Here is a 24,659-nt window from a genome sequence, read left to right on the forward strand (position 1 = left end):
GTCTGCATCTGCAAATGAAATCCTCCAAGTCCATTGCTGTCTTCTTGCACCCCAGAAAGATAAAGTGGGCAGGTAGGCTGGATAATGACCTTTAGTCTGGAGTCCTCCATTCTAGGGTAGCAGATGACTTGACTTGGGATGGGAACATGAACTTGGGCAAGTGCTGAATCTGAGCTTGGCTGTTCCCTCGCACCCCGGGCCACACCAGGGCACAGTCCGCAACTCCCGCCCAGCACCACTTTGTTCTGACGTCCTTCTCCAGAGCTCTGACGATCGCCCCCGCCTTCCGCCCTTATAAAGAGACTTTTTCCAATACCCAGATCGATCGCCTCACCCCCTCGGAGTCCTCATCGGGCTCCTTGCCGGAGCCCCCTCCACTCACCTCGAGCCTCCCTCCCTCCGTGTCCCTCACAGCCCGGGACTCAGGGGGCTCCTGGACCCCTAAAGCAGCTCCGGGTGACGCCAAGGTAAGAGCCCTGCGGGAACAAGAGCAGGGCCACACCCTCGGGGCCGCCTGGGAAGGACCGACTCTGCATGCTGGGGCTGTCCCCTCCGCTCAGTTAAGAAGCACTTGTGGCTCTAGGGGTGCTAGCGACTGTAGGAGTCTGGGTTCAGGAGATCCAGGGCTCAGAGGCAAAGGGGAGCAGGGCGCGGGGGAGTTTGGGCGGAGGGGAAATTTGGTGGCTCTGCGCTCACAAAGGCGGAGCCCACCCGGTCCGGAGCGCTCCAGAACATCCCAGAGGTGAGTGCTTGCAGCCAGAACCCACTTGCAAAGCTCAGACCCCCTCCCACAAAAACTTACGCCTGTTAACTGGGGTGAAGGAAACAGCACTGGTTTGTTCAGTATAAGAGAATAGGAATTCCGTAAGATCAAGGTTTATTTTAAAAGTTGACATCAGTCCTCTTCGTTCGCGTTTTCGTATCCGTGACTGACTGTGGTTTATATATTGCCTTATTTTAAAATCCTCTTCTGTAGATGGACCGGGATGTTGAGGCCCGGGGTGGGGGGGGGGGGTAGGGGTGGGGGTGGGGTGGGGGTGGGGTGGACATGACATGAACTAAGGACAAAGGAAGATTGAGAGATTGAGAGGGTCCTTCTTTTAAACAAGGAAAACATATTTAGTTATCATAGCAAATTGATTTTTAAAAGGATTTTCCTAGTTTGTTTGTTTTGGGGGGGGCGTTGGTTTTGTTTTAGTGTTTTTGGAGGGGGTATTTTTGCCAGATATTTTATATTGAGTTACTTTTGGACCTGTTTCCTGAGGTCTGAAAGGATAAGTAAAGAATGAAGAATGAACAGAGAGAGAGAGGGGGGGGGAGGGGAGGGGGAGAGGGGGGAAGAAAGAGAGGGAGGGAGGGAGGGGGAGACTTTCTTGGAGTATTCCTTTAGGCTACACTTAAATTAGTAAACAATTATTAAATATTGACTTAGTTTGAAAGGGCAAATATATAAGCATAATCACTGCAAATAATCTATTGACAGAAGAACTGAGGTGTAATACAAAGCAGACTTGAAGAATTTATAAAATACAAAAAAAATATTTTAATTGAATTTATGCTCACTCCTTTTTTTGTTTCTTCGAATGCAAGGCATTAACTTGTTAAGCAGAAACAGAGCAGTGAACTGGACACTTGTTGGCCATGATTAGTATTATGGGATTTCAATGCAAGCTTTTTCAAAGAAGGAAAAAAAAAAGATGTCTGGATCCAGCTGCTTCTTTTTGGCAGCCTGTGTAAGCATAGTGCTTGGCTGCTTAATAATACATTGCTGTATTTTCTACAGAAGATTTGATGAAGTAGCCCTCTGTGGAAGGATCTGCACTGTACCCTAAATAAAAATGTCTTTCCACGTAGAAGGACTGGTAGCTATTATCCTCTTCTACCTCCTTATATTTCTGGTTGGAATATGGGCTGCATGGAAAACCAAAAACAGCGGTAACCCAGAAGAGCGCAGCGAAGCCATCATAGTCGGGGGCCGTGACATTGGTTTGTTGGTTGGTGGTTTTACCATGACAGGTAGGTTTCTCTGTATTCCCTTCCCAAGCTGGTTACTACTCAGAAGGAGAAATCACCCATTGCCTTTGTCCTTTGGAGCTCTTTCAGTCCACAACTTATATTTTAAAGTGACTTCATATTTAATTTAAAACAAAAAGAACATGTTTTAATTTCAGTAATTCTAGACAAAAACAATTTTACAATAAATCACTGAACTTAATATTAGGGAAGCAACATGGTCTCTCTTGACTGGCTAGTGGGTAGGAATGGTAAAAAAACAAAGGAGCGAAGAAATGCTGTGAATCAATGAGACAATGTGATGGTGTCCATTAATTTAAGCATGGGGTTGTGACTGAGCTCTCTGAAATGACAAGTGAATACTACCTGGTTGTAGGATTTTGCCTAAATAGATCATTTTGGAGGCAGTAGAATTCTAATCTAATTATTCCTGTTAGAAGCTTACTTTTCTCATTTAATACCCATTTTCCTTAAAGGAAACAATCTACAGCAATAAAAGTAAGGTTTTCAGGATCCTTGGTATAAAAAGGAAAAAGTCAAGGTGTGTCCTCAAAGGAATTCACAGGCCATCATCTGCATCTCTCTTCCTTTATAATCTTCTTTTTGTTAGGAGCAGCCCTTGTTTGTTCTACCTTTGGTCTCAGAGTGATTTCTGCAGTTTTTCATTTTTGTCTTGGTCTCCAAAAGTAATTCTGAAAACAATATAAAATCGTGTCTTATAAATGGTTGGTAACACTTTGACTAACCACACACTCGATCTGAACCTTACTTAGTATTTTTAACACTAGCAACATGATACCTTCTTGCTGGAACTCTTGATGTCTCATTAGAAAAATGTCTAACTAGAAGTCAAATCCAAATAAAATATCAGTGTCTGTGCAAACCTTTTATTGAAAGACAATTGACGTTGTGTGTTAGCTAGGGACTTTACTCTCCTATGAAGACGGTCTTTCTCTTCTGAACATTTTGGCCATCTGAGATCTACAGTATCCTATATGGACTGCAGTTTTTTTAATCTCTCAAGTAATCGAATTGTAAACTCAGATATATATTCATCCACTGTAGATGGAGCCATATGTACTTTACAGCAGGCTCTGTGAAAGGGGTGTAGAGTAAAGGGAATCTCCATATTTGCTTAGTTAGCACAGATAAAGACGAGGTCTTTTGATGACCACACTCACTATTCCTCCATGCTGTGCTATGTGCAGCTTTCTTACGGGTGTACTATGTCTCTTTAAAAAGGTACTTTGTACACAAGAATAATAATAAATGAACTGTTAAATGCCCAAGCATTTTAATCATTGCTGATTATTATAATATTCTATTATTCTATGACAATCTATTTCATATACTCATACAATGTTGCAGAATTTGTTCTTTCATTTCATGCAGTTTAAAAAAATATGATACACCATTAAAGTATATAAAAATAGTCAAATGAGGATGTTATAAAGTGTTATCATAGTCTAGCTGACTTGTTAACAACTCTTTCTCAAAGCTCAGAAGGCCATTGTTCAATGTGACCATTTATTTAATATCTGAATATTAAGCTTCACTAGTTTCAGCTATTTACATGCATTTCATAAGAAATAAAGAGTGAAACTGTAGGTGCCTTTAAAATATATAGTTGAAAAGAATTTGTGTTCTTGCTCATTTTGTGTGTGTGTGTGTGTGTGTGTGTGTGTGTGTGTGTGTAACAAATTCTGGCCCAGAAAGGACTTTATCAATAACAAAAAGAAAAACTGTTTTTAATCATGGTAAGTGACTAAATTTTCAGTTCTGCATTATAATAAATGCAGGCACTAATATAATAATTACTCTGGCACTAATTTTGATTTTGGGTGAAAGACTGAGAAGCTACACAGAGAAAATAATTGCTAATAAACTCTGTGCTCTTTAAAATCTTTGATCCATTTTTATTCTGAACCAAGGTATTGCTAGCATCATATCAGCTTCGGCCATCTTAGCTCAAAGATGAAATATCATGTTCTGAACCTTGTAAGAATAGGTTTCTTCTGGTCCTTGTTACGTACACTGTGCTGGATAGGGAAGGGGAATTCTAAAAGTTCAACAGGGATGAGAATGAGAAAAGCAATGAATGGTGTGAAGCCTTCTGTGAAAATGGGAGTCTTTGCTGTACATTTCCTGTCCATGTCAGTACTGAGGACATAAATTTCAGGTTGAATGCTCCTAAAATTCATAATCAGAAAGTCTTCTTGAGTTAATTTTTTCTTACATTTTAAAGACTGTAATATAATATATCATTTCTCTCATTTTCCCCCTCCAAACTGTTCCATGTAGCCCTCCTTGATCTCTTTCCAAATGCCTCTCTTTCTTTAATTGTTATACACACACACACAAATAAATACTCATACATATATATTTTTAATGTAGTATTAATCCCAATACACTCTTCTTTGCATGTTGGACAAAAAAAGGGGCTAAATTCTACCATGAAAACAGTCAGTAACATTCTAATGATATAGACAAGATTTCTATACATAGGAATGTATTCTTTTATGTTGCATTCTTGATTGGATTATTCATGCTCTTGTCTGATAAGAGTATTAAGTCTGGGGACCTGTATCATCCCACATGCATTGTACACAGGGATCACTCTGAATCTTCATAAAGTTATTTTCCTAGACATACATACAAAATCTAAAAGTTCTGTTCACTTATCTTCTTCCAGCAAGAATTAAATATTCTGTGAGGCATTAGCAGAAGTCATTGGTGCTGAATATGATAAAAGTTCATTTTAAATTCTCAAGTAATTATTAAAATTTTATATAAAAGAAAAGCAGAATCAGATCTATTGAGAGACATTAGTAGCTTGTATGTCTCTGTTCAGCCAAAGCCTGTTTTGTTTGGTTCTATAAATGCTTTTATGCAGCAATTGTACTACACAACATTTATATGTCTGAAGAAAACATATCTAAGAGAATATCTAAATGAGTACTAACTACATTGTACAGCTTAATATAGACATATGAACCCAATGGTTACTGTGTTGGACAGATGGGCTTAGGGCACAGCAGGTGAACAGTGTTATGACGTTACTCTATTTTATTCCAGCCACCTGGGTTGGAGGAGGCTACATCAATGGGACAGCAGAAGCAGTGTATGGGCCAGGTTGTGGTCTAGCTTGGGCTCAGGCACCCATTGGATATTCTCTGAGTCTAATTTTAGGTAAGTGGGTATTAAGATCTCAGTGACTCACTCAGTACTCAGGATAAAGTACAAAAAATAAGTAAAGCAATGTGAAAAACTATTGTAGAAAAACTTTCTAAGTAGCAATTACCAGAAATTGTTATGTAGCATAACACCAATGCTTGGATTATTAATCTTCTGCTTATGAACTGTGTGAAAACTCTTTGATCTTATAGCCACTAGAACAGTGAATTTCTTAAACAGCTATGATTTATTTCTTTCAAAAAAAAGTAGTATGGATATATCATTAAAGCCTAATCAACTCAGTTGTCCCTGTGTTCTTTTTAGTAAGTCAAACTGCTAAAAGTTTGAATATTATATAAGAGAAATTTCTCACTTTGTTACACAAAATGCTTTTATTGGGCCTTGTGCTTAGTCAAAGTGTCTAAATGTTGAATTGTTTGGCACAAATGCATCAAAGTATTTTAATATACACTGATTTGGTCCATGTTTTTCGACTCATATACCTCACTTATGTCATGAAGTTGCCCAATGGGCTTATGCAGTATTAGACATACTAAGAAATTTATATTAGGTTGCTAAATATTTCTTGGTACTATATTTTTAGACATGTAAGACATGCTCCTCAGTACATGTTGAAGCCCTTGTTTGATTTGTTTTAGGTGGTCTGTTTTTTGCGAAACCTATGCGTTCCAAGGGATATGTGACTATGTTAGACCCATTTCAACAGATCTATGGAAAGCGCATGGGTGGGCTGCTCTTCATCCCTGCACTAATGGGAGAGATGTTCTGGGCTGCAGCAATTTTCTCTGCATTAGGTAAGGACTGAAAATGGTTCTACTGCGTCTTCAATTCCTAATCATATGGTTTGGCCTCTTTAAAAAAATCTTTAAAACCACTCCCCGAGCCATATTTATTCTTATAGAAGCTCAACAGAAATTCTATACTTACTCAAATACCGTAATAGTGGTGGAAGAAATCTAATCTCAACTTCATTTGTTTCAAACCTGAATCACATCATTGAAGTGTGGCCATGAGTTATAAAGATCAGGAATTGTTTTTTAAGGTTATATATGAGTTAGAATAAAATATACTTAATTTTAAGCACAACTAAAACGTAAGTTTGATCAGAAGTTTAAAAACTTGTCCATTAGCCAAAGGTTTATGGAAATCTCTAGTCTTCAATCAATTAAAATAAATGTTATTTTTTTTTTACCTTTAATATACTTCCAGTAACTATTCCGACTTCTGCAAGCACATGTTGCCTCTTCCTATTTTCTCTTCCAATGACTGCCATGATAAAACTGATAAATGCATGGAAAACTAAACTTCTCAAAGATTTTTTTCAAAGCAGTGACATTGTTACATGAGACGTACTTTATTAAAAGCAAATGTAAAACAAAGTGTAGGTGTCAACAGTAAGTAACAGTTGCAGAGAAATGGGACCGCACAGCCTGTGGATAGACTAGAAAGGCATTCAAGCAAAGCCACTAAAAGAATAATACTATGGGTAATCAATGGTAAATTAAAACCAGGAATGATGGAACACAGGGAGAATTCTTTTCGAAGCTTAATTCTTTTTGTTTTTGTTTTTTTTTGTTTTTTTTTTTTTGTCAACATATGAAAGGTTTTCAGTCCCTAGCTTCTCTTCAACCCAGTCTACTATTCTTGGAGATGTATATTTAGAGGTTAAAACAACATGGCCAGTTGTTGAAATGTAGACATCCACAGGCTCCTGTCTCAAGTAACTTGAGATGCAAATCCTGAGGAAGCTGTGCACTGCCTCACTGGCATGGCTACCTCCTTCATTCTACCAGTCTCAGTTCAACTCTAGAGCCATACTAAACTCTTTAGTTCTTCTCCTGAATACTCAGTCACTCTCTTCACCTCTGCCCACCTCTCCCTTCTACCTGCCTAAGCCAGGCCTTCCTCACTGGGTTCAATGCTGAGGTCTCCCTGCTTGCAGTTTTGCTCTCCTCTGGTAAACAGCTCTTTCTAAGTTCAGGCTTTATTACTCTTTTCTTTTAAAATCAAAATTTTCAACAGGCTTTACAGGCATGGGGGAGTCTTTGTCTTCTTTCTCCCTTTCTTTCTCTCTCTCTCTCTCTCTCTCTCTCTCTCTCTCTCTCTCTCTTCCTTCCTTCCTTCCTTTCTCCCTCTCTCTCTCCTTTTCTTTCTTTCTTTCTTTCTTTCTTTCTTTCTTTCTTTCTTTCTTTCTCTCTCTCTCTCTCCCCTTTCTTTCTTTCTTTCTTTCTTTCTTTCTTTCTTTCTTCCTTTCTTTTTATTTTTAATTTATTTTTATTTTTTTACTATGCCTCCTGTATTCGTTCTCCAGAATTGTGAGTCTTCCATCTTGCCTTGGACACTTTACAAATCCAATTGCCTAGGCTTTGGACTCACCTGTGTTTTTAATAGGACTAGGAAAAAATCTTTAGTTTTCACATACTACCTTTATACCAAAGGCATACCTGTCTCAGTTTATTATGTGTGGAGCTCCTTGCTGGGCAGCTGCAAAGTTGAACTTCTGCAGCAGCCCACTTCAATGGTCCAGGTGGCTACATCCTACACAGGACTTCTCATCTCTTCTCCAAATGGAAGGGCAAGTATAGAATCTACAGCCAAGAACTAAGTGGTTAGAGCCATTGGAATTTCCTTTGGTATTAACGTATGCCAGACAATGGGCTTGTCTCCTGGCTTCAGCATTATCATGTGTAACTTCTGTACTTGAATTAGTTCACACCCACTTTGTCTCCCTTTTCTCCTAAATTCCTATATACTCTAAGGTATTTTTCTTGGTCTATGGCCTTGGAAGGAAATGAGTGATGGTGGAAAAGAAAAGAAAGACAATTGGCTGGTTTATAAAATACACAAATACCTCTGAAAAAAATGACAGGCCCCTCTGCTGGACAACGGTCCTCACCTTAAAGCCTAGTGATATTATGTATGCCCCAACCTTGTGCTCATTAGTTAAGAAACAAGGAGACTTTGTTTGCCACAAGTTTGACACTAAAAATTTCAGGTTTAAGTATAGACTACCTGCCACGGTATGACAAAAGGGAGAGAGCTAAGTAACAGCTAAATACAAAATGCCCTCTCTGGCTGAATAAAGATTCTGAATAATAGTCCTACAAGGTGAACAAAATTAATGAGCTGATGTTTCTATGGCATTTTACAAATGCAAAACATAGTAGCTAAACTCTGCACTTTAATATAATTACTTCTGCAGATATTTGTGTATGTCTTTATATGTATTTAAGAGTTTCTGGAAACATGTTAACAGTCTCTCTTTATACACATACATATAAGGTAACAATATATACATATTGCCCACACATATAAGTATATATATATATATATATATATATATATATCCCCTTGATAGAAATCTATGTTCTAGCAGCACATGTGTATCATAAAATTATTGTCTTTGCTGGTTATATTTCAAAAGTACTGTACGTAAGAAATAATCCTGGGATATTTAAGAAGAGACAAGAGTAAACTCTATCTGTGCTCATCTTCATTTCACTAGGAATGAGCATGGGGAATGAAAACAGAGGTGAATCTTTTCTCTGCAATCGCTACATTTATTTAAAGTAACATACAGAAGAGATCACTCTCACTGTGTATTCAAGGTAGGAGCAGCCTCTCAGAATCCCTGTCAGATGGCTACGTTCACAGGTTTCATCTGCACTATCACTTCTTTGGTCTTCTTTCACTTTTGTTTTCTGAATAATCTTCCAGACGTGACTCAAGCATTTATCCTTCTCATGTCTTGCCCACCATATTTAACAAGATTTGTTGCCTCATGTTCAGATCCAGCCATCACTGAATGGGTAACGCTGACCTCCTGAAAGTTCTCCAGAACCTATGACTTTTGTTATATCTTCTTCCCTTATTATGTCTTGACATCTACTTGCTGAATCACACTGCACTGTGTTAACATTTAGTACCATTCAATACCAGTATGGTGCTGGCATTATTATTTGACCCAGAAATAAACCAAAACATTTGATAGTATATTAGGGTGCTTGAATAAGATGTCTTCTCATATTTCTAATAATTAAATTCAGTGAGATTTGTTTTATAACATTATACCAACAGATGCAGTTTTTTTCCTCACTACAATTAATGTAATCATATAGGAAATATATATACAAAAATTCAACTCAGATGTGATAAAGAGGCGGTAGACTCCACTGAGGCCACTGAGTTGCAACCAAATGATAGAATCTCCAAAGACTGAACATCTAGTGCTGTGATCTTTGCCTATGATTAAATTGCTTATAATTTGTGGAGTTATAACTTGAAAACGTTATGAAAGCAGAAAACTGCAGCAAAAGAGTGACATAGATCTTTCAACTAAAATTCCAACATTTAAAAACAAGCTTCAGACAAAAGAAGCTTGTTAAGTGTCAATACAGTAAGTCCTGCAATTTTCAAAAGCACTGATGGATATTCGGTGTCTTTTGTATTTGAATCATAGGTTCTTATTATATTTTTCTTTGTATTCAAGGAAATTGTTCTATTCCCATAGTCACAGCTGAAAATTATTTTGTATTAATGTTTCAAAATAACCTGAACTGCTTTTGAAAACAATGGATGTTCCTCCGTGGTAGGTGGTATACACTGTAAGCACGCCAGTTACAGAGTACAAAGCGTTAGAAGTGTTCCAAACTGCCCATTCATAAAATTCTCAGTGTAAAGACAGGCACCAACAAACACAATAAACAATGTCGTAAGGCAAGCAATCAAACAAATTGAAGAGGAAAGCTACTAAAACTATGATTTTTCTCTTTCTTAATTTTAAATTTCTTCATTTTATTATTTTGTGTGTATGAATGTTTTTGCCTGCATGTATGTGTAAACACTGAGAGCCTGGTGCCAATGAAGGTCAGGAGAGGGTGTCAGATCTCCTAGAACTGGAGTTATAGATGCTCATGTGACACCATTTGGGTACTGGCAACTGAGCCAGGGTACTCTACAGGAACAGTATGTACTTGTAACCACTGTCCCATCTATGCAGGCCCTAAACTATGAGGTTTTTTTTCAATAGTATATTTATTGATTATTTCGGAATTTCGTATCAGAAACACCAAGTGTCGTCCTTCCCAAGTCCTCTCAGTTCCACTCCCAACCTTTGCAACCCCCTCCACAAAAGAAGAGGAGGAGGACGAGGAGGAGGAAGAGGATGAGGAGGGAACACAGAATAAAACAAGTCCAATTTGTGTTGCCCATATACTTACTCACTGGAGCATGGTGAAACTCCTGGTGGCCAGACCCTTAAAGAAAACTGAATCCTTCCTCCTCCACCACATGGACCCCGCCAAAAACCATCAGTTCTGAAGAACTGTGCTCCTTCTGACTGTAAAGAGCAAGGAAGCTACATTTGCCACAGTATTGTATGTACACACTCACAGAGAAAGAGGGACATAGAAAGGTTCTTGGACAATCGCTATTCCCTACCCTCAAAGAAACTTACAACCTAGACAGAAAACCATCGAAGAGAACTCCTAAACTATGATATTTTTTAAAACCTGGATTCTTCAGTATGTTGACATCCTGGAAAGAAACCACACATACACCAATTATACATTTTTTTTAGAGATCTGTGACTTCTTTGAGAAAGAAAAATATTGAAGACTCCGTTTATAACCTTTATGGAAAAAATTAATTATAATGACTCCATAAAAAAGGGAAAACTCCGATTATTCATTTTATAATTCTATCCTATAAATTTGACTCAATTCTTTGGTATCTAGTAGAATTTGTCTGCTAGAGTGAGCTAGCACAAGACAAAATAGAAAGAAATATTCATTGTAAATTATGGAAATGGATGCTCATGCCTTTTAGAAAGACTTCTTATGGATGTATGGAAGTCTACTGTACATGTTTAATCAAGTTAGAATTTCATATAATGAAAGCATTACAAGTGCTGAAATGGAATTTACCTATATTTCTAGTTGTTCACTTAGTATCTTACATAAATTAGCAAAAGACCAAGTTCAGATATATCCTGCTATATGTAGAGAGATATAAACTTCACTAAGACGAAATTTCAACACAGCAATTCTTTTTCACTGTTGTCACTGTGCACATCCCACAAGCCCCAGGGATATGTCTGCTGTGGCTGCACTTTGGAAGCAGAATCATTTCTGTTTCTTGCCCACTGAGCTGCCTGATCATTTTCTTCCAGGGGCCACCATCAGCGTGATCATTGATGTGGATGTGAACATATCGGTCATTGTCTCTGCACTCATTGCCATTCTTTACACCCTAGTGGGTGGGCTCTACTCTGTGGCATATACTGATGTTGTCCAGCTATTCTGCATTTTTATAGGACTGGTAAGTGACATCACTATCATTTTCTCTCCTTCCTTCCTCCTTCCCTCCTTCCCTCCCTCCCTGCCTGCCTGCCTTATTTCCTTCTAAAAATATGTATTTTAACTCAGCAGAAAATCAGTGGACATATGATTTTCCATAATAAAAAAATACATAGTAGACTTAGTACTATTTGATATACAAACTGGATAGATCAAAAGCCCTGGCTATTTGGTAGATTTTGGCCAAAAAGTGTGCCCTAACTCTTAACTCTTACAAATATCTGGGTCCTGCTTTCTTACCCCTATTAGTCTGAATCCAATTTTCTTGTAATCCTTTTTGGTAGGCAGTGGCAAAACTTTCATCTCACGACCAAAGTTAAGGTTCCATGGCAAGCTAGGCAAAATATTGCTCTGCTTCTGTTAGTTACTACAGGGTGGCTGATAAGACACACCAAAAACTATGTCATTAGAAAAATCAACGATTCAAGTATTAGTCTTCAGTCTCTAGGCTCTAACAATAAGGAGCTTAATTACATAAGAGATGAACACGGTCTACTGTTTATGTTAGTCCTAGGATAAATTATACCCCACCCATGTCTTACTAAGCAAAGAATATTATCACTATGGAGTATTACTAGTATTAGGATAACAGTGAAAGCACGTTGGGGCATGTTAGATACATGCTAGTCTACTTATGAATCTTTGCATCCTCAAATTTTAAAATGCAAAAAATAATAATTATAATAGCATGAAACACACAGCCTCCATTTCTCACTCTTCTCCTATACACTGTGTTAGAAAATGTCATAAACACATTTTAAAGTTAAATTACAGAATATTTAACTTGTTCAAGAATTCTCACTGTTTATTTTCAAATTGTTAAAACTAAGTAGATGTACAAGACTCTAGATTTTACTCAGGAACATCTTAGCTATCCATAAAGAAAGCAGAAAACCCAAAGGCTGTTCTCCTGGAGTGTCAGAAATGAGGTCAATATGGGTGATATTAGCTTTAATAGTTGATGCACTTGTTATCCCAAGAAACCCAACTCCAGGTGATGAATCTATCAACCAACAATGTAAATCCTGCCTTATTGCTTTACATGAGTTCAGTATGCAAGACGAACAGACTAATGACTCAAGATTTGTAGGTGTCAGAATGGAATGGCAAACATGTGTAGGGATATATTTTGGAAAAAAATTTGCCATAAAACATAACTAAGTAGATAAGCTATAGGGGCAGACTTCTTTTTATTTCTAGATTAAATTAAATCATTTCTGTATATTATTAAGTAAAGAATACTGCATGATTATGGGTTTCTTAATTAAAGCACTATTAAGTCTAAATATACTTTATTTTCATAGCTTTAATTCCTATGCATACATACTTAGTCAATCTATACTTTGACCATACCTTCTCAGATTCTCTAATTTTATGAGTTTTGTAATCATCTTTGGAGATCCAAAGCTGAACACTGGATTCACTTAGTCTTCCCTTTCTGCCTCTGTTCCCTGTTCTAACTCAGAGGCTGTTGAGTCTGCCAGTCTGTTCTTAGGAGCATCTTTCTATTTCATAGCCACTGTTCACATTCCAAACTTTGTCAGGATGTCCTGTGATACTCCCATTTGTTTCTGTGTTTTGAAACACAGAATATCCATGGCACTAAGCTGAAATATGTGAAATATGAAACTCTTCTAGCTTTCAGTTACCTACAAAACAAAATTAAAACTGTTTTGCTTGAAACTCAAGGCTTTCTTCTTGAGTCTTTTTTTTTGTCTCTAATACCCAAAAGCCACTCCATTGCCAGCAAACCTTGATACCCAACCAATATGAACACACACACAAACGCACACAGCATATGCAAATGATCCTTTAATCATGATATTACTGCTTAACATATTTAGCTTTACGATGTTTCAAAAGCCATGCCCATTAGAAAGAAGCTCTATTTGAAATTTGAATGTGCATCTTTTCCCAATCTTGCAAAATTCAGCTCAATCTTCTGTGATATTTAGCAGTGGCAAACAACTGCATTTCCCAGTCAACCACACAATCACCTGGCAACAACCTATACATTTCAGTGTACTTTGCTGCTGAGCAGTAATGTTTGGTCCTGTGAGTTAAAAGTATTTTCTGCTTTAAATGATTTGACTCCACATAGCCAATGGTAAGTTGAGTAATATCTGTATGCTTCTACTTGTTCATTCTGCCCTGAATCCTTTCAGCTCTGCCTCTCTTTACTGGTCCTGGGGCACATCCTTCAATCACCTGTTTCCCTCCCATATTAATGGATATGTATCTTTGCTGAATTCACAAGAAACACAAAAATGTGTGTATATGTGTCTGTGTGTGTATGAGTATGTGGATGTATGTGATGGAATATTTTCTATATAATCAAATACATGAGTATTCAATGACTTTTTTCATTTTTTTCTAAATCAGTGTTTCATAGCTTCACATAGAGAACATGATTTTAGTTCCTTCTCTGTCTGAGAAAGAGCAGCTCTTAAGCTGTGCCAAGTCTGAGAAAAATAAACTAGGAACATGACCCATACATATCCAGGACATTTAAGCTCATAGCCAATGCTCCAATGTTATTCTTTGTTCCAGTGGATCAGTGTCCCTTTTGCCCTGTCACATCCTGCAGTCACCGACATCGGATTCACAGCTGTGCATGCTAAATACCAGAGTCCCTGGCTGGGAACCATTGAATCAGTTGAAGTCTACACCTGGCTTGATAATTTTCTGTTATTGGTAAGTGACACTGTCATCCAAGAAATGTGGTCTAGTTGTTCATAAAAATCAAAGACACATTCAGGATTTCACATGTGTACACAAGGCTTCATCTGCTGACCCATGGTTATATCTGAATTAACTCTTTTCTTGGAAGGATGGAGCCACATGTTGAATAATGGTATCCTACACAATGTAGACAGCAAATGGAACTTTAAAGGTCTAGCACTATATCATTGCATATTCTGGATCCAGAGTTCTGCTATAATAGGATCCCATAAATCATGTAATTCCCAACTGTAACATAGAGGTTTACTTACCTGGAGAACTAGGACACCTGAAGCTTCTGATTTGTGTTTTGGAACAAAGCATTAAAATTTACTTTATTCTAATATAAATAGTACATGAGAAAAGTCATTGATGTACTAACTTACACATTTGAAAATTAAAAAAAATGGTTTTGAAAGAATACAGACTTGAGGAATGGATTTATGAAATTTACAATTTATTTTAAACTGTTTATTTTTTAATATGTGTGACTTGTATGGGAAGAAAAATTACTCTGTGCTATGCTTGACACAAATGAAACAAAGATGAATAAAATAGCTTTGCCAAAGTTAAATCCCTGAAGAAAAACCACAGGTGACATAGCAAGCCTCTTCAACTATTCCCTCATTAATATACTAATTCCTGAATACCAACTTTCCATCCATCTGACAGCTGAAGATGTATCAATACTCTAGGAGAAGTCAATCATCCTCCATTCTTCTCTCGGACAACTGCTCTAGACCCTGAACTCTACCCATATCATATATGCAGTGGTCCTACAGATACCTGGGTACCATTCTTTGTTTACTTTTTGTCAAGTTAGCATCCCCTCAAGAAACTCTCCTCTGCTCGTATGTCCAACTCAGATGTCATTTCTAGAGGCTTTGCTCCTTGTTCTGCAGGCATCTACTTATCTCCTTTCTCTCAATCCCACATAATTGTTTCTCAGTTTTGTTTCCATTCAGACTTCTTATAGCCTATTGTAATGCCACGAAACTTTTTGGTTTTGTGTCTTAAATGAAAATATTAAGTGTACCTCTAGTGTATATATTCACACTTATCAATCGTTTACATATACTGTGCTAAAATATCTGTAATCTAGTTAGAAAACTAAATCATGGGACGTATTCTATAAAAATGAATAAAGACAGAAATTCTGACCCTCTCTTCAGTGCCCGAATGAACATTCTGCAGAGTCCCCTTTAATAAAATACTACAGTACATTCACTCTCCCAGAGGGGTGTGAAAACCATGTCTTTCCACGATTCTCATGTCCACTATATGATTAACATCTATAGACATTCATTGGGACCCATGGTTCATATTTCATCACATGAGTTTCAGAATCCCAATTAGCTTTTACATTTTTTATGACAGTTGGAATCCTGTCCCAAAGTGAATTGAAGACTTCTGGGTAATTTTAAGACACCTAAAAGCAATCAAATTAAGAAAAAGAAAAAAACCTGTCTAGTATAGTCCCAAAGAGAAGTAATTCAAGGAATCCAAGATTAAAAGAAAAAAAATCAACATTGTCACTCACTGACAGGCCTTCTGTGGATTTTTAAACAACTATCATTATTAGATACTTTGGAATCAACACAATTTGTTTGTCATAGTCTGACTATAAAGCTCAGGATTGAGGCATTGGCAAGATATGTCTGATGAGGGCTGACCCTTCATAGACAGCACACTCTTGTTGTGTCCTTACTTGGTAGGAAAGAGAACTAACCTCTCTCAATTGTTTTTTATTGTTTTTTTTTCTTTGCTTGTTTGATTTATTAACAAAAATACTAACTAGATTTATAAGAACCCCATTTTCATGATCTAATTAGTTCACCAAGAGCCAATAATGCTACAGACTCCTCCACCCAGAAGATCAGAATTTAAATTGACAAACACTGAAGTTATACTGCAAACGCAGTTGTAGCAGTTGGGACTTGTGGTCTGTGGAGCACTTTTCACACTTCACAATCTACTAAAACTTTGCAACTGATGCAGTGTTGCAAAACTCCTAAGAAGCAACACTTTCATTTGCTCCCTTCATTTGACTTACTCTGAATCCCTGGGTTCTCATGCAGATGCTGGGTGGAATCCCATGGCAAGCCTACTTCCAGAGGGTCCTCTCTTCATCCTCAGCCACCTATGCTCAGGTGCTGTCCTTCCTGGCAGCTTTTGGGTGCCTGGTGATGGCTCTACCCGCCATATGCATAGGAGCTATTGGAGCCTCCACAGGTAAACATCTTGCATCTTTGTTACATTTCCAAGGTAATGTCCCAACCCCCTAATGGCGTTCTATGCCACATCCCTATTTTCCCAACAGAGTAAATGATTTCTTTCTCTATTACCTGACCATGCCTTTGCTATAGCATTCATTAGAGTTCTAGTTCTGTGTTTGTCACTTAGTGATGAAACAGCCAATTTTGGTGTTTTAGAAATTGCATTCTGTCAACCCAGAGATAACTATGATGCACATTGTATAACCATGGGGATGGGGGTTTAAAAATACTACTCCATTCTGAGTTTAAACGGTAGAAATGAACACTGAAGACCCTCTACAGTCCTCTTGGTGAGCCAAAGAGATACAAATATTGCAAAGAACTGCCTTAGGAGATCATCATTCTTCTGTCATTATGGTCCCCATGAACCAATATGAACATGAGATTTTAGCTCTTTATTTTCAATAGTTTGCTAACCAAGAAGATTTTTCTATTCTACTTGCAGAAACTAAGCATTACATGTATTGGTTAAGATAAAGAAACTAAATACTAAGATAACAGAAAGAGCAATATAAAATTATTATTTCCCTGTTGACCTCTAGGCAACACTTATTTCTTAAGTCTTGCCTTTCATTCTCTTGAACGTAATCATGCCTGTCATTCATGTTTCTTCTATAGTAAGAAGAAGAAGAAGCTAGATTCCCCCGCAACCACACTGACAACTTTCAGGAAGGCTCTGTCTTTGCAACCTAATAACCTCCTTGCCTAAAATCAATACTATCACCTAGTGGACTGGGGTTTCAGAGAACTAGAAGAGGTGTAAACATAAAAACACAAGAACAGAATGACAGAAACTAAAACTTGTGGTTAGTGGAGAATTTTATGAACTTCAGAGCTAAGTTGCAGCTGTCTTAATTATGATTAGAGGTAACATTTGAATGAAAATATGTAATATCTACCTACATTGAGAAACATTCTAAAAGTAGAGCCCATTAAAACATATTAGAAAAAGTTCACCTTTTATCCTGTTTTCTCTTATAAAAGTAATGCTATTTATTGAATTACTTTGGTGTATTTTTATTTTAGTTTTATAGCAGAAACCATGATTCATAGTATAATCTTTCCATTCCATGTCCATTGACATGAAATAATAATTGAATGATAAAAACATTGGCCAAGGTCTTTATCAGCATCTGCTTCTGTTAAAAAGAAAATAGGGTTTGCTTCACAAGAGTTAATAAATCCACTTCCTCCCATGGATATACATGCATGTGTAAGCAGGTTAGCAAAAACAGACATACAGCTTACTGTTTCCTAGACTGGGTGCACGTTTATTATTATTATCTCTTGTAACTAAATTTTTCAGTTCCATCTTTAGCCCTGGCAGCATATAGGCATAGCTTTTTTTTTTTTTTTTTTTTTTTTTTTTTTTTTTTTTTTTTTTTTTTGGTTTTTCGAGACAGGGTTTCTCTTTATAGCTCTGGCTGTCCTGGAGCTCACTTTGTAGACCAGGCTGGCCTCGAACTCTAGGCATAACTTTAATTGTAACTGTAATGGAAGTGAATAAATGGCAAGAATTAATGTTTGTTGACCCTGGCATTGTAACACCAAGAAAGAACAGCACATATAGAAAAAGACAACTAATGTTCATATACAGGTCCCTTGTCTTCCTCAACACAGGCGGTAACCACACCAATCCCAATATAGGGACAGTGAAATGGTTTGAGAGTGAAGGCATTTGCCACTAAATTTACAATCTAAGATCCATCCATGGCAAGCAATGGTGGAAGGAAAAAATTGACTTCCACAAAAAAAAAAAAAATTTTGACCTCCACAGCCATATGCCATAACACTTGAGTACTATACATGCATAAGCACACATGTGTGTGAGCACACACACAAAAGCACATAAATAACAAAATAGAAGATATATATTCAAAGACAAACAAATGTTTCAAGTCATTTTATTATACCAAGTCTGAAAACCTACCAGATACCTGAGCCTCATAATTAAAAAAGACTTACCCTTAGCAGAGCCTACCTCTCTTTCTATAATGAAAACTCTACAAAAAATTAAATTACTTAGAAGCAAACTAACTCAAAGGTAGGTCCAAGGTTATACTTTCTTCAGGAAAAGGGTGAATCCGGGAAAATCTGCTATGATTTCAGTATTACAAAGGTTCCTGGGCCCCACTCAGTTCCAATCGATCTAAAGAAAATGCTTTGGTTTAAGAAAGTTTGTTATCTGTCCAATAGATGATTATGAGCATCCACTTCTGTATTTTCCAGGCATTGGCAGAGCCCCTCAGGAGACAGCTATATCAGGCTCCTGGCAGCAGACTCTTGCTGGCATCTGCCATAAAGGAACTAGAGAAAGAATCCAAGGAGCTGAAGGGGTCTGAAGCTCTGTAGGAGGATCATCAATATGAACTAACCAGTACCTCCCAGAGCTCCTTGAAAGTAAACCACCAATCAAAGAAAACACATGGTGGAACTTGTGGCTCTAGCTGTATATGTAGCAGAGGATGGCCTAGTCGGTCATCAATGGGAAGAGAGGCCCTAGTTCCTGTGAAGGTTCTATGCCCCAGAATTGAGGAATGTCAGGACCAGGAATGGGAGTGGGTGGGTTTGGGGAGCAGGGGGAGAAGAGGAGGGGATAGGGGATATTTGTAGGGAAAACTAGAAAAGGGGATAACATTTGAAATGTAAATAAAGAAAATATCTAATAAAAAAAGAAAAAAGTGAAGAAAAAATAAAAGAAAGTTTGTTATCTGTGATTCTGAGAAAGCCCCACTGCACACAAAGAACATCTGGGTTCCAGGGCCCAGGAGGTGTAACTAAACCTGAATGCTATCAACACTCGCTGGACCCAGGCAGGTCGGACATATTACCTGACCAGCATATGGACTTTCCATCTCCGTAGTCCATGTGAGGGCTCTCAGTTGTGATGGTTTCTTCTGCTCCACAGACTGGAACCAGACTGCCTATGGGTATCCAGATCCCAAGACTAAGGAGGAAGCAGACATGATTCTCCCGATCGTTCTGCAGTACCTCTGCCCTGTGTACATCTCCTTCTTTGGGCTTGGTGCTGTTTCAGCTGCTGTCATGTCCTCAGCTGACTCATCTATCCTGTCTGCGAGTTCCATGTTTGCTCGGAATATCTACCAGCTTTCCTTCAGACAAAATGTAAGGCCAGCCTTTTAATCTGTCATTAGTAGTAGTACTAGTAGTCGTCGTCATTGCCAATGCATTTGCTATATTTATTATGCATATAGCATTGCAGGTAGAATCTCTGTAACCTGAAATGTTCAATTTGGAATGTTCCAAAATCTAAAACTTTTTGAAAACCAACAAAATGTTACCAGTTTGCAGAGGAGGGGGTGTCATACTATGAAATCTTGTACTAAACATAGTATATAAGATACGAAACATAGTCAATAAAATCACCTTCAGGCCATATCTACAAGGTATATATGAAACATGTAATTTCTGTTTTAAAGCTGAGTTTCACTCCTAGTGTATTTCATTATGAGCATGCTAATATTCCAATATTCAAATATAAGCCCCTGACAATATAAGACACGTCTACTGTCAAGCATTATGGATGAAGGATATTTAAGTCTGTGTATACATATTGAGACTATATTGAAATCTACCCCTTAGAGTGATTCAAACACATATTTAAATATAGTGTATTTATGTATCCGGCAAATGAATCACAGTAACACATTCCATTGGTTTTTTTTTTCACAGCAAAGGAAACATACTAGCTTAACTTTTCCCAAGAACATGTCATGTTACTATAGTTTATATTTCTTGTCTGTCTTGTAAAAGACAATACAGCTTCAAAAATTTTAGAAAAGCACTTAATCTGCTTAAATATACTAGGGTCCTAGAGATATCTCATAGCCTAAGTCATGGTAAACTACTTAACTTTATTTTTATAACTTCGGTGGCCTTTGAGGTCCACAGAATGCTTTTAACACATAGTAGCCTTTCTATTTGATTTTTCTTATGGAGCTGAAAGGTTTCAGGACAGCTTGCTACTGTAGTCCTTGAAAAACAATGGGCCTCTCTCAAGAGCTTTTCTCTATCATAGAAAGCTTGACTTCTCACCAGGTTGCCTGGGTCATAGTCAGCAAAATAAGTCTATTGGAGCCAACTAGATGGCTTAGTTTAAAAAAAAAATGTTCCTGCTACCAAGTCTGATGGCCCATATTCCATCTGTGGAACCCGCATGATTAGAAAAACTGACATTTGCAAATTCTGACCTCCACACATGTACCATAGCATGAATATTTGCTCAGAGGTATGTGTATGTACACACACACAATTTTAAAGAATGGTCCATTTGTAGTTCATCACAGGTGTTCCCTAAACATTGGATTTAAAACAATAAATATGTAATATTTTTTGGTAGGACTCTTACAAGCATAAGCTATAAGGTTACCCATACTCTCAGTACCTCATGTGAGTGAGATATCACCTTTCCATATTTTATGTGTGATATATGATCTTATTTCATCTCAGCTTCCCCCTGTACATTCAGAGGAAGGCTTCATAGTCTCACTTTCTTCATATGGTAACCATAAGCCTTTGCACCCAAGTGCCATAGGTAGCATCAGCTTTGAACCCAGGAGACTAGATAAGATCAGTTTTAAAGCATAGAAACTTCCCTATTCATCACTTAAAAAGCCAGCACCTTGTTGGCAAAACTGACTGTGCCTTGATTCCTCACAGGCATCAGACAAGGAAATTGTGTGGGTCATGAGGATTACTGTGCTTGTGTTCGGAGCATCTGCAACAGCCATGGCTTTGCTGACGAAGACTGTGTATGGGCTCTGGTACCTGAGCTCTGACCTTGTCTACATCATCATCTTCCCACAGCTGCTCTGTGTACTCTTCATCAAAGGAACCAACACTTATGGGGCAGTTGCTGGTTATATTTTTGGACTATTCCTGAGAATTACTGGAGGAGAGCCATATCTATACTTGCAGCCCTTAATCTTCTACCCTGGTTATTACTCTGACAAGAATGGTATATACAATCAGAGGTTCCCATTTAAAACTCTCTCCATGGTTACCTCATTCTTTACCAACATTTGTGTTTCTTATCTAGCCAAGTATCTATTTGAAAGTGGAACCTTGCCTCCAAAATTAGATGTATTTGATGCTGTTGTCGCAAGGCACAGTGAAGAGAACATGGACAAGACCATTCTAGTCAGAAATGAAAATATCAAATTAAATGAACTTGCACCTGTGAAGCCTCGGCAGAGCCTAACCCTCAGTTCAACTTTCACCAATAAAGAGGCCCTCCTTGATGTTGATTCCAGTCCAGAGGGGTCTGGCACTGAAGATAACTTACAATGACCCAATCTAAAATATACAGAAGAGGGCATTGCTGTAGGGTAGTACTGGAAGAAAGGCTTGGAGCATATCTTACACATGTTAAAATATAAATGTCTAGAGGAAAATAGTTTTGCAGAAATAAAATAACTTATGACAGATGAGTTCAGAAAAAATAACAATTGCACAGTGAGAAGGAATCAAGCATGAAGCCAAAAGCTTTATCTCTCATCATAGCACTTTTAATTTTAAATAGCATTGTTAAGCATATAAAAATGCATAAAGCCCTAGCCAAAGAAGGTGGCCAAATATTGCTTATCTTTATTATGGAAAAAAGGGGAATATATATTAGAGAGTCTATGGGAAGGAGATTGGCTGGTCCTGATCATCTTCACTGGCTAATGCACTGGACACCAGTTTAATTACTACAACGTGGAGGATATGCATTCATTCACAGTCACTACTGTGGATGATGCAGTGAGTTAGCCAGTTCACTTCTCTCCATGGGTAAGCTGTCTTGCTCTTGCCTGATTTGAACTGTGGCTTTTACTCATTTTTCAAGGTGTGCTTCCTTACCCTTTCTTGCCATCTTGCATGTGTACTCTCTCCACCATCCCTTTATCTATCCATCCCCTCCTACTCTCTACTTCTTTTCCTTTTTTCTGCCCTTCCCTTTCTCTTCTTTTCTTCCCTTTCCTTTTCTCTTCATATTTTTTTTGAGGTGCTGGAAATCTATTGCACATGCTGGGTAAGAACTCTCCTACTGAGCTACATTGCAGCCCCACAATAATTTATTTATTTTTTCAGTGATGCCATACATTATTCTAAGCACAAGCAACACAAACCATATCTTACTTAATAGTGACATTTTATGTGTAAATGATAGAAACACAATCTATGTTGGAGTTGGAAAAAAGCACTGAGCTCTTCAAGTATATCTAAGATTGCCATCTGCACAAAGAGAAGGGCTTGAAGCCAAGCATGAAATGGTTGCTGGATGGCATTACAGAAATAAGTCAAGAAGAAAAGTAAAGGAAGGAGAAGAAGAAAAACAGATTTCTATCTCCAGCTTTTAGACATTAAATATTGTTACACATTACAAATACAGTGTCTTGGCCTATCAGTGTTGGAGGCAAAGATGAGCCATCTGTAAAGAGAGATTTCTAACATCTGTTAGAGGTGGCACCTTCTTTATCAGCATGCATTCAATGCATATTTATTACCAGCAGCTTCCAAACACCTCACCAAGAAACTGGAAAACAAACCCTGCTTATTTTGGACATTTATTAACGGAATAGTTTAGTGTTCAGGATCTACTCTTGACACTGTTCCACATAAGCCATTTTTAGGGACTGGACACATCACAACAAGTATGTATAGTGAATATCAAATGTAATAGAAAGAAAACAGTAAAAACAAGTCATAGAAAGAAGAAGCCATCATTTTTAATATCTGTTGTGTACATGGATTTCAAGAGGTCAGTCATTAAATGTAGTTTTGCTTCTCTTTGTCTTGTTCAGAATTACACACAAACCTTGTGCCCCCAAACCCTAGAATTCTTTTTATAGGTTACAGTTATTATCTCTCAAAGCATCAAAAGGTTGAAGTCCTTTGCTTAAGAATGTGACTTAAAGCCGGGCGTGGTGGCGCACGCCTTTAATCCCAGCACTCGGGAGGCAGAGGCAGGCGGATTTCTGAGTTCGAGGCCAGCCTGGTCTACAAAGTGAGTTCCAGGACAGCCAGGGCTATACAGAGAAACCCTGTCTCGAAAAAAAAAAAAAAATGTGACTTAAAAATTCCTAGTATGACTTTTAAAATTTAAAGTTAAATAATTTTACATATTGTAATATCCTACTTTTTAGTGCTATCTCAATTCATAGGCCTCTTTACTGTATGTATATTACATAAGAAAGATAATTCATTTACCCTCCAGTCTATCTCAAAATCAACTCACTAACTATGGACTATTTGAAAGTATGGAGTCTGAGATGCTCAAATGTGAGGTGAGAAAAGAATCAAAGAAAAAAGAAAACACAGATAAAAAATAGAAAACTTTGGGCATGAAAAACTACTAGTGACAAGGATGAAATTTCTGGTAAACATGGTACTTCAGATCCACAAGGTCTTTCAACAAAGACAAAAGAGTGAATTTTGCCCAACTCATCATCTTGTGCCCTTCCATCGGATTGTTAAGGTGTGTTCTAGAATTATGAACATCATGGAGTCTCATTCATACTGTAGACCTTACAGCAAAGCAGGTTCTTTTCATATACAATACATTTTGTAATGTTCTTAGTGAACAACTGCCCAACTAATCTTATAATATTTAAAGTGTTAAAATAGCAAAAAGATGAGAGAAGAATCCTAAAGTATTTATTTATGCATACTCTGGAATGAAGTCCTCATGAATTACAAGCAAGGGATGATGCTTCGAAGTTGTATCAGATGGTGACATCTCTAAGTTATTCCAGATTCAGGCAGTAGACGTCATTTTCAAATCCCCAATGAAATTAAAATAACACAACTGTTTCAGCCTCTTGCCTGGGAAGTAATACCTGTAGCATTGGAACAAGATAGGAGTTTCACTCCCATATATTACCAATGATTGTACTATGTTTCTTAGGTAATTTGTGTTCCTCTCCACATATTCAGAACATCAAGCTTGTAGGTGAAATGATATGTCAACAAGCTATCAGATGCTCAGTGCCAAAATCCAATTTCATTGTTATAAATAATGAATTTTTTGTGAATATTGTACGAACATAAGCTTGAAATTAGTACATTTAATATAACATGTATTGAAATTTTTATT

At 37.5% G+C, this 24,659-nt stretch overlaps 1 protein-coding gene across 1 annotated transcript; it reads left to right on the forward strand.

Moving 5' to 3' along the window:
• Positions 1-413: 413 nt before the first annotated feature.
• Positions 414-23,641, forward strand: Slc5a7 (solute carrier family 5 member 7). The gene is made up of 9 exons (XM_021149774.3): positions 414-467; positions 1,784-2,016; positions 5,089-5,202; positions 5,847-6,002; positions 11,378-11,526; positions 14,115-14,258; positions 16,364-16,517; positions 19,470-19,687; positions 21,242-23,641. Exons 2-9 carry the CDS (start codon positions 1,839-1,841, stop codon positions 21,869-21,871), a joined length of 1,743 nt encoding a protein of 580 aa, XP_021005433.1. The 5' UTR covers positions 414-467; positions 1,784-1,838; the 3' UTR covers positions 21,872-23,641.
• The last annotated feature ends 1,018 nt before the right edge of the window (positions 23,642-24,659 follow it).

This window comes from Mus caroli, unplaced genomic scaffold, assembly GCF_978045245.1.
Source record: "Mus caroli unplaced genomic scaffold, Mus_caroli_1 scaffold_18, whole genome shotgun sequence".
NCBI classification, from domain to species: domain Eukaryota; kingdom Metazoa; phylum Chordata; class Mammalia; order Rodentia; family Muridae; genus Mus; species Mus caroli.

Bases quoted from the DNA above. Each gene is read 5' to 3' on its own strand.
- Slc5a7 (XM_021149774.3), top strand. From the start codon at position 1,839: ATGTCTTTCCACGTAGAAGGACTGGTAGCTATTATCCTCTTCTACCTC. The intron at 11,527-14,114 runs GTAAGTGACATC...TCTTTGTTCCAG, and splicing joins TCTGCATTTTTATAGGACTG to TGGATCAGTGTCCCTTTTGC. The intron at 16,518-19,469 runs GTAAACATCTTG...TCTGCTCCACAG, and splicing joins AGCTATTGGAGCCTCCACAG to ACTGGAACCAGACTGCCTAT.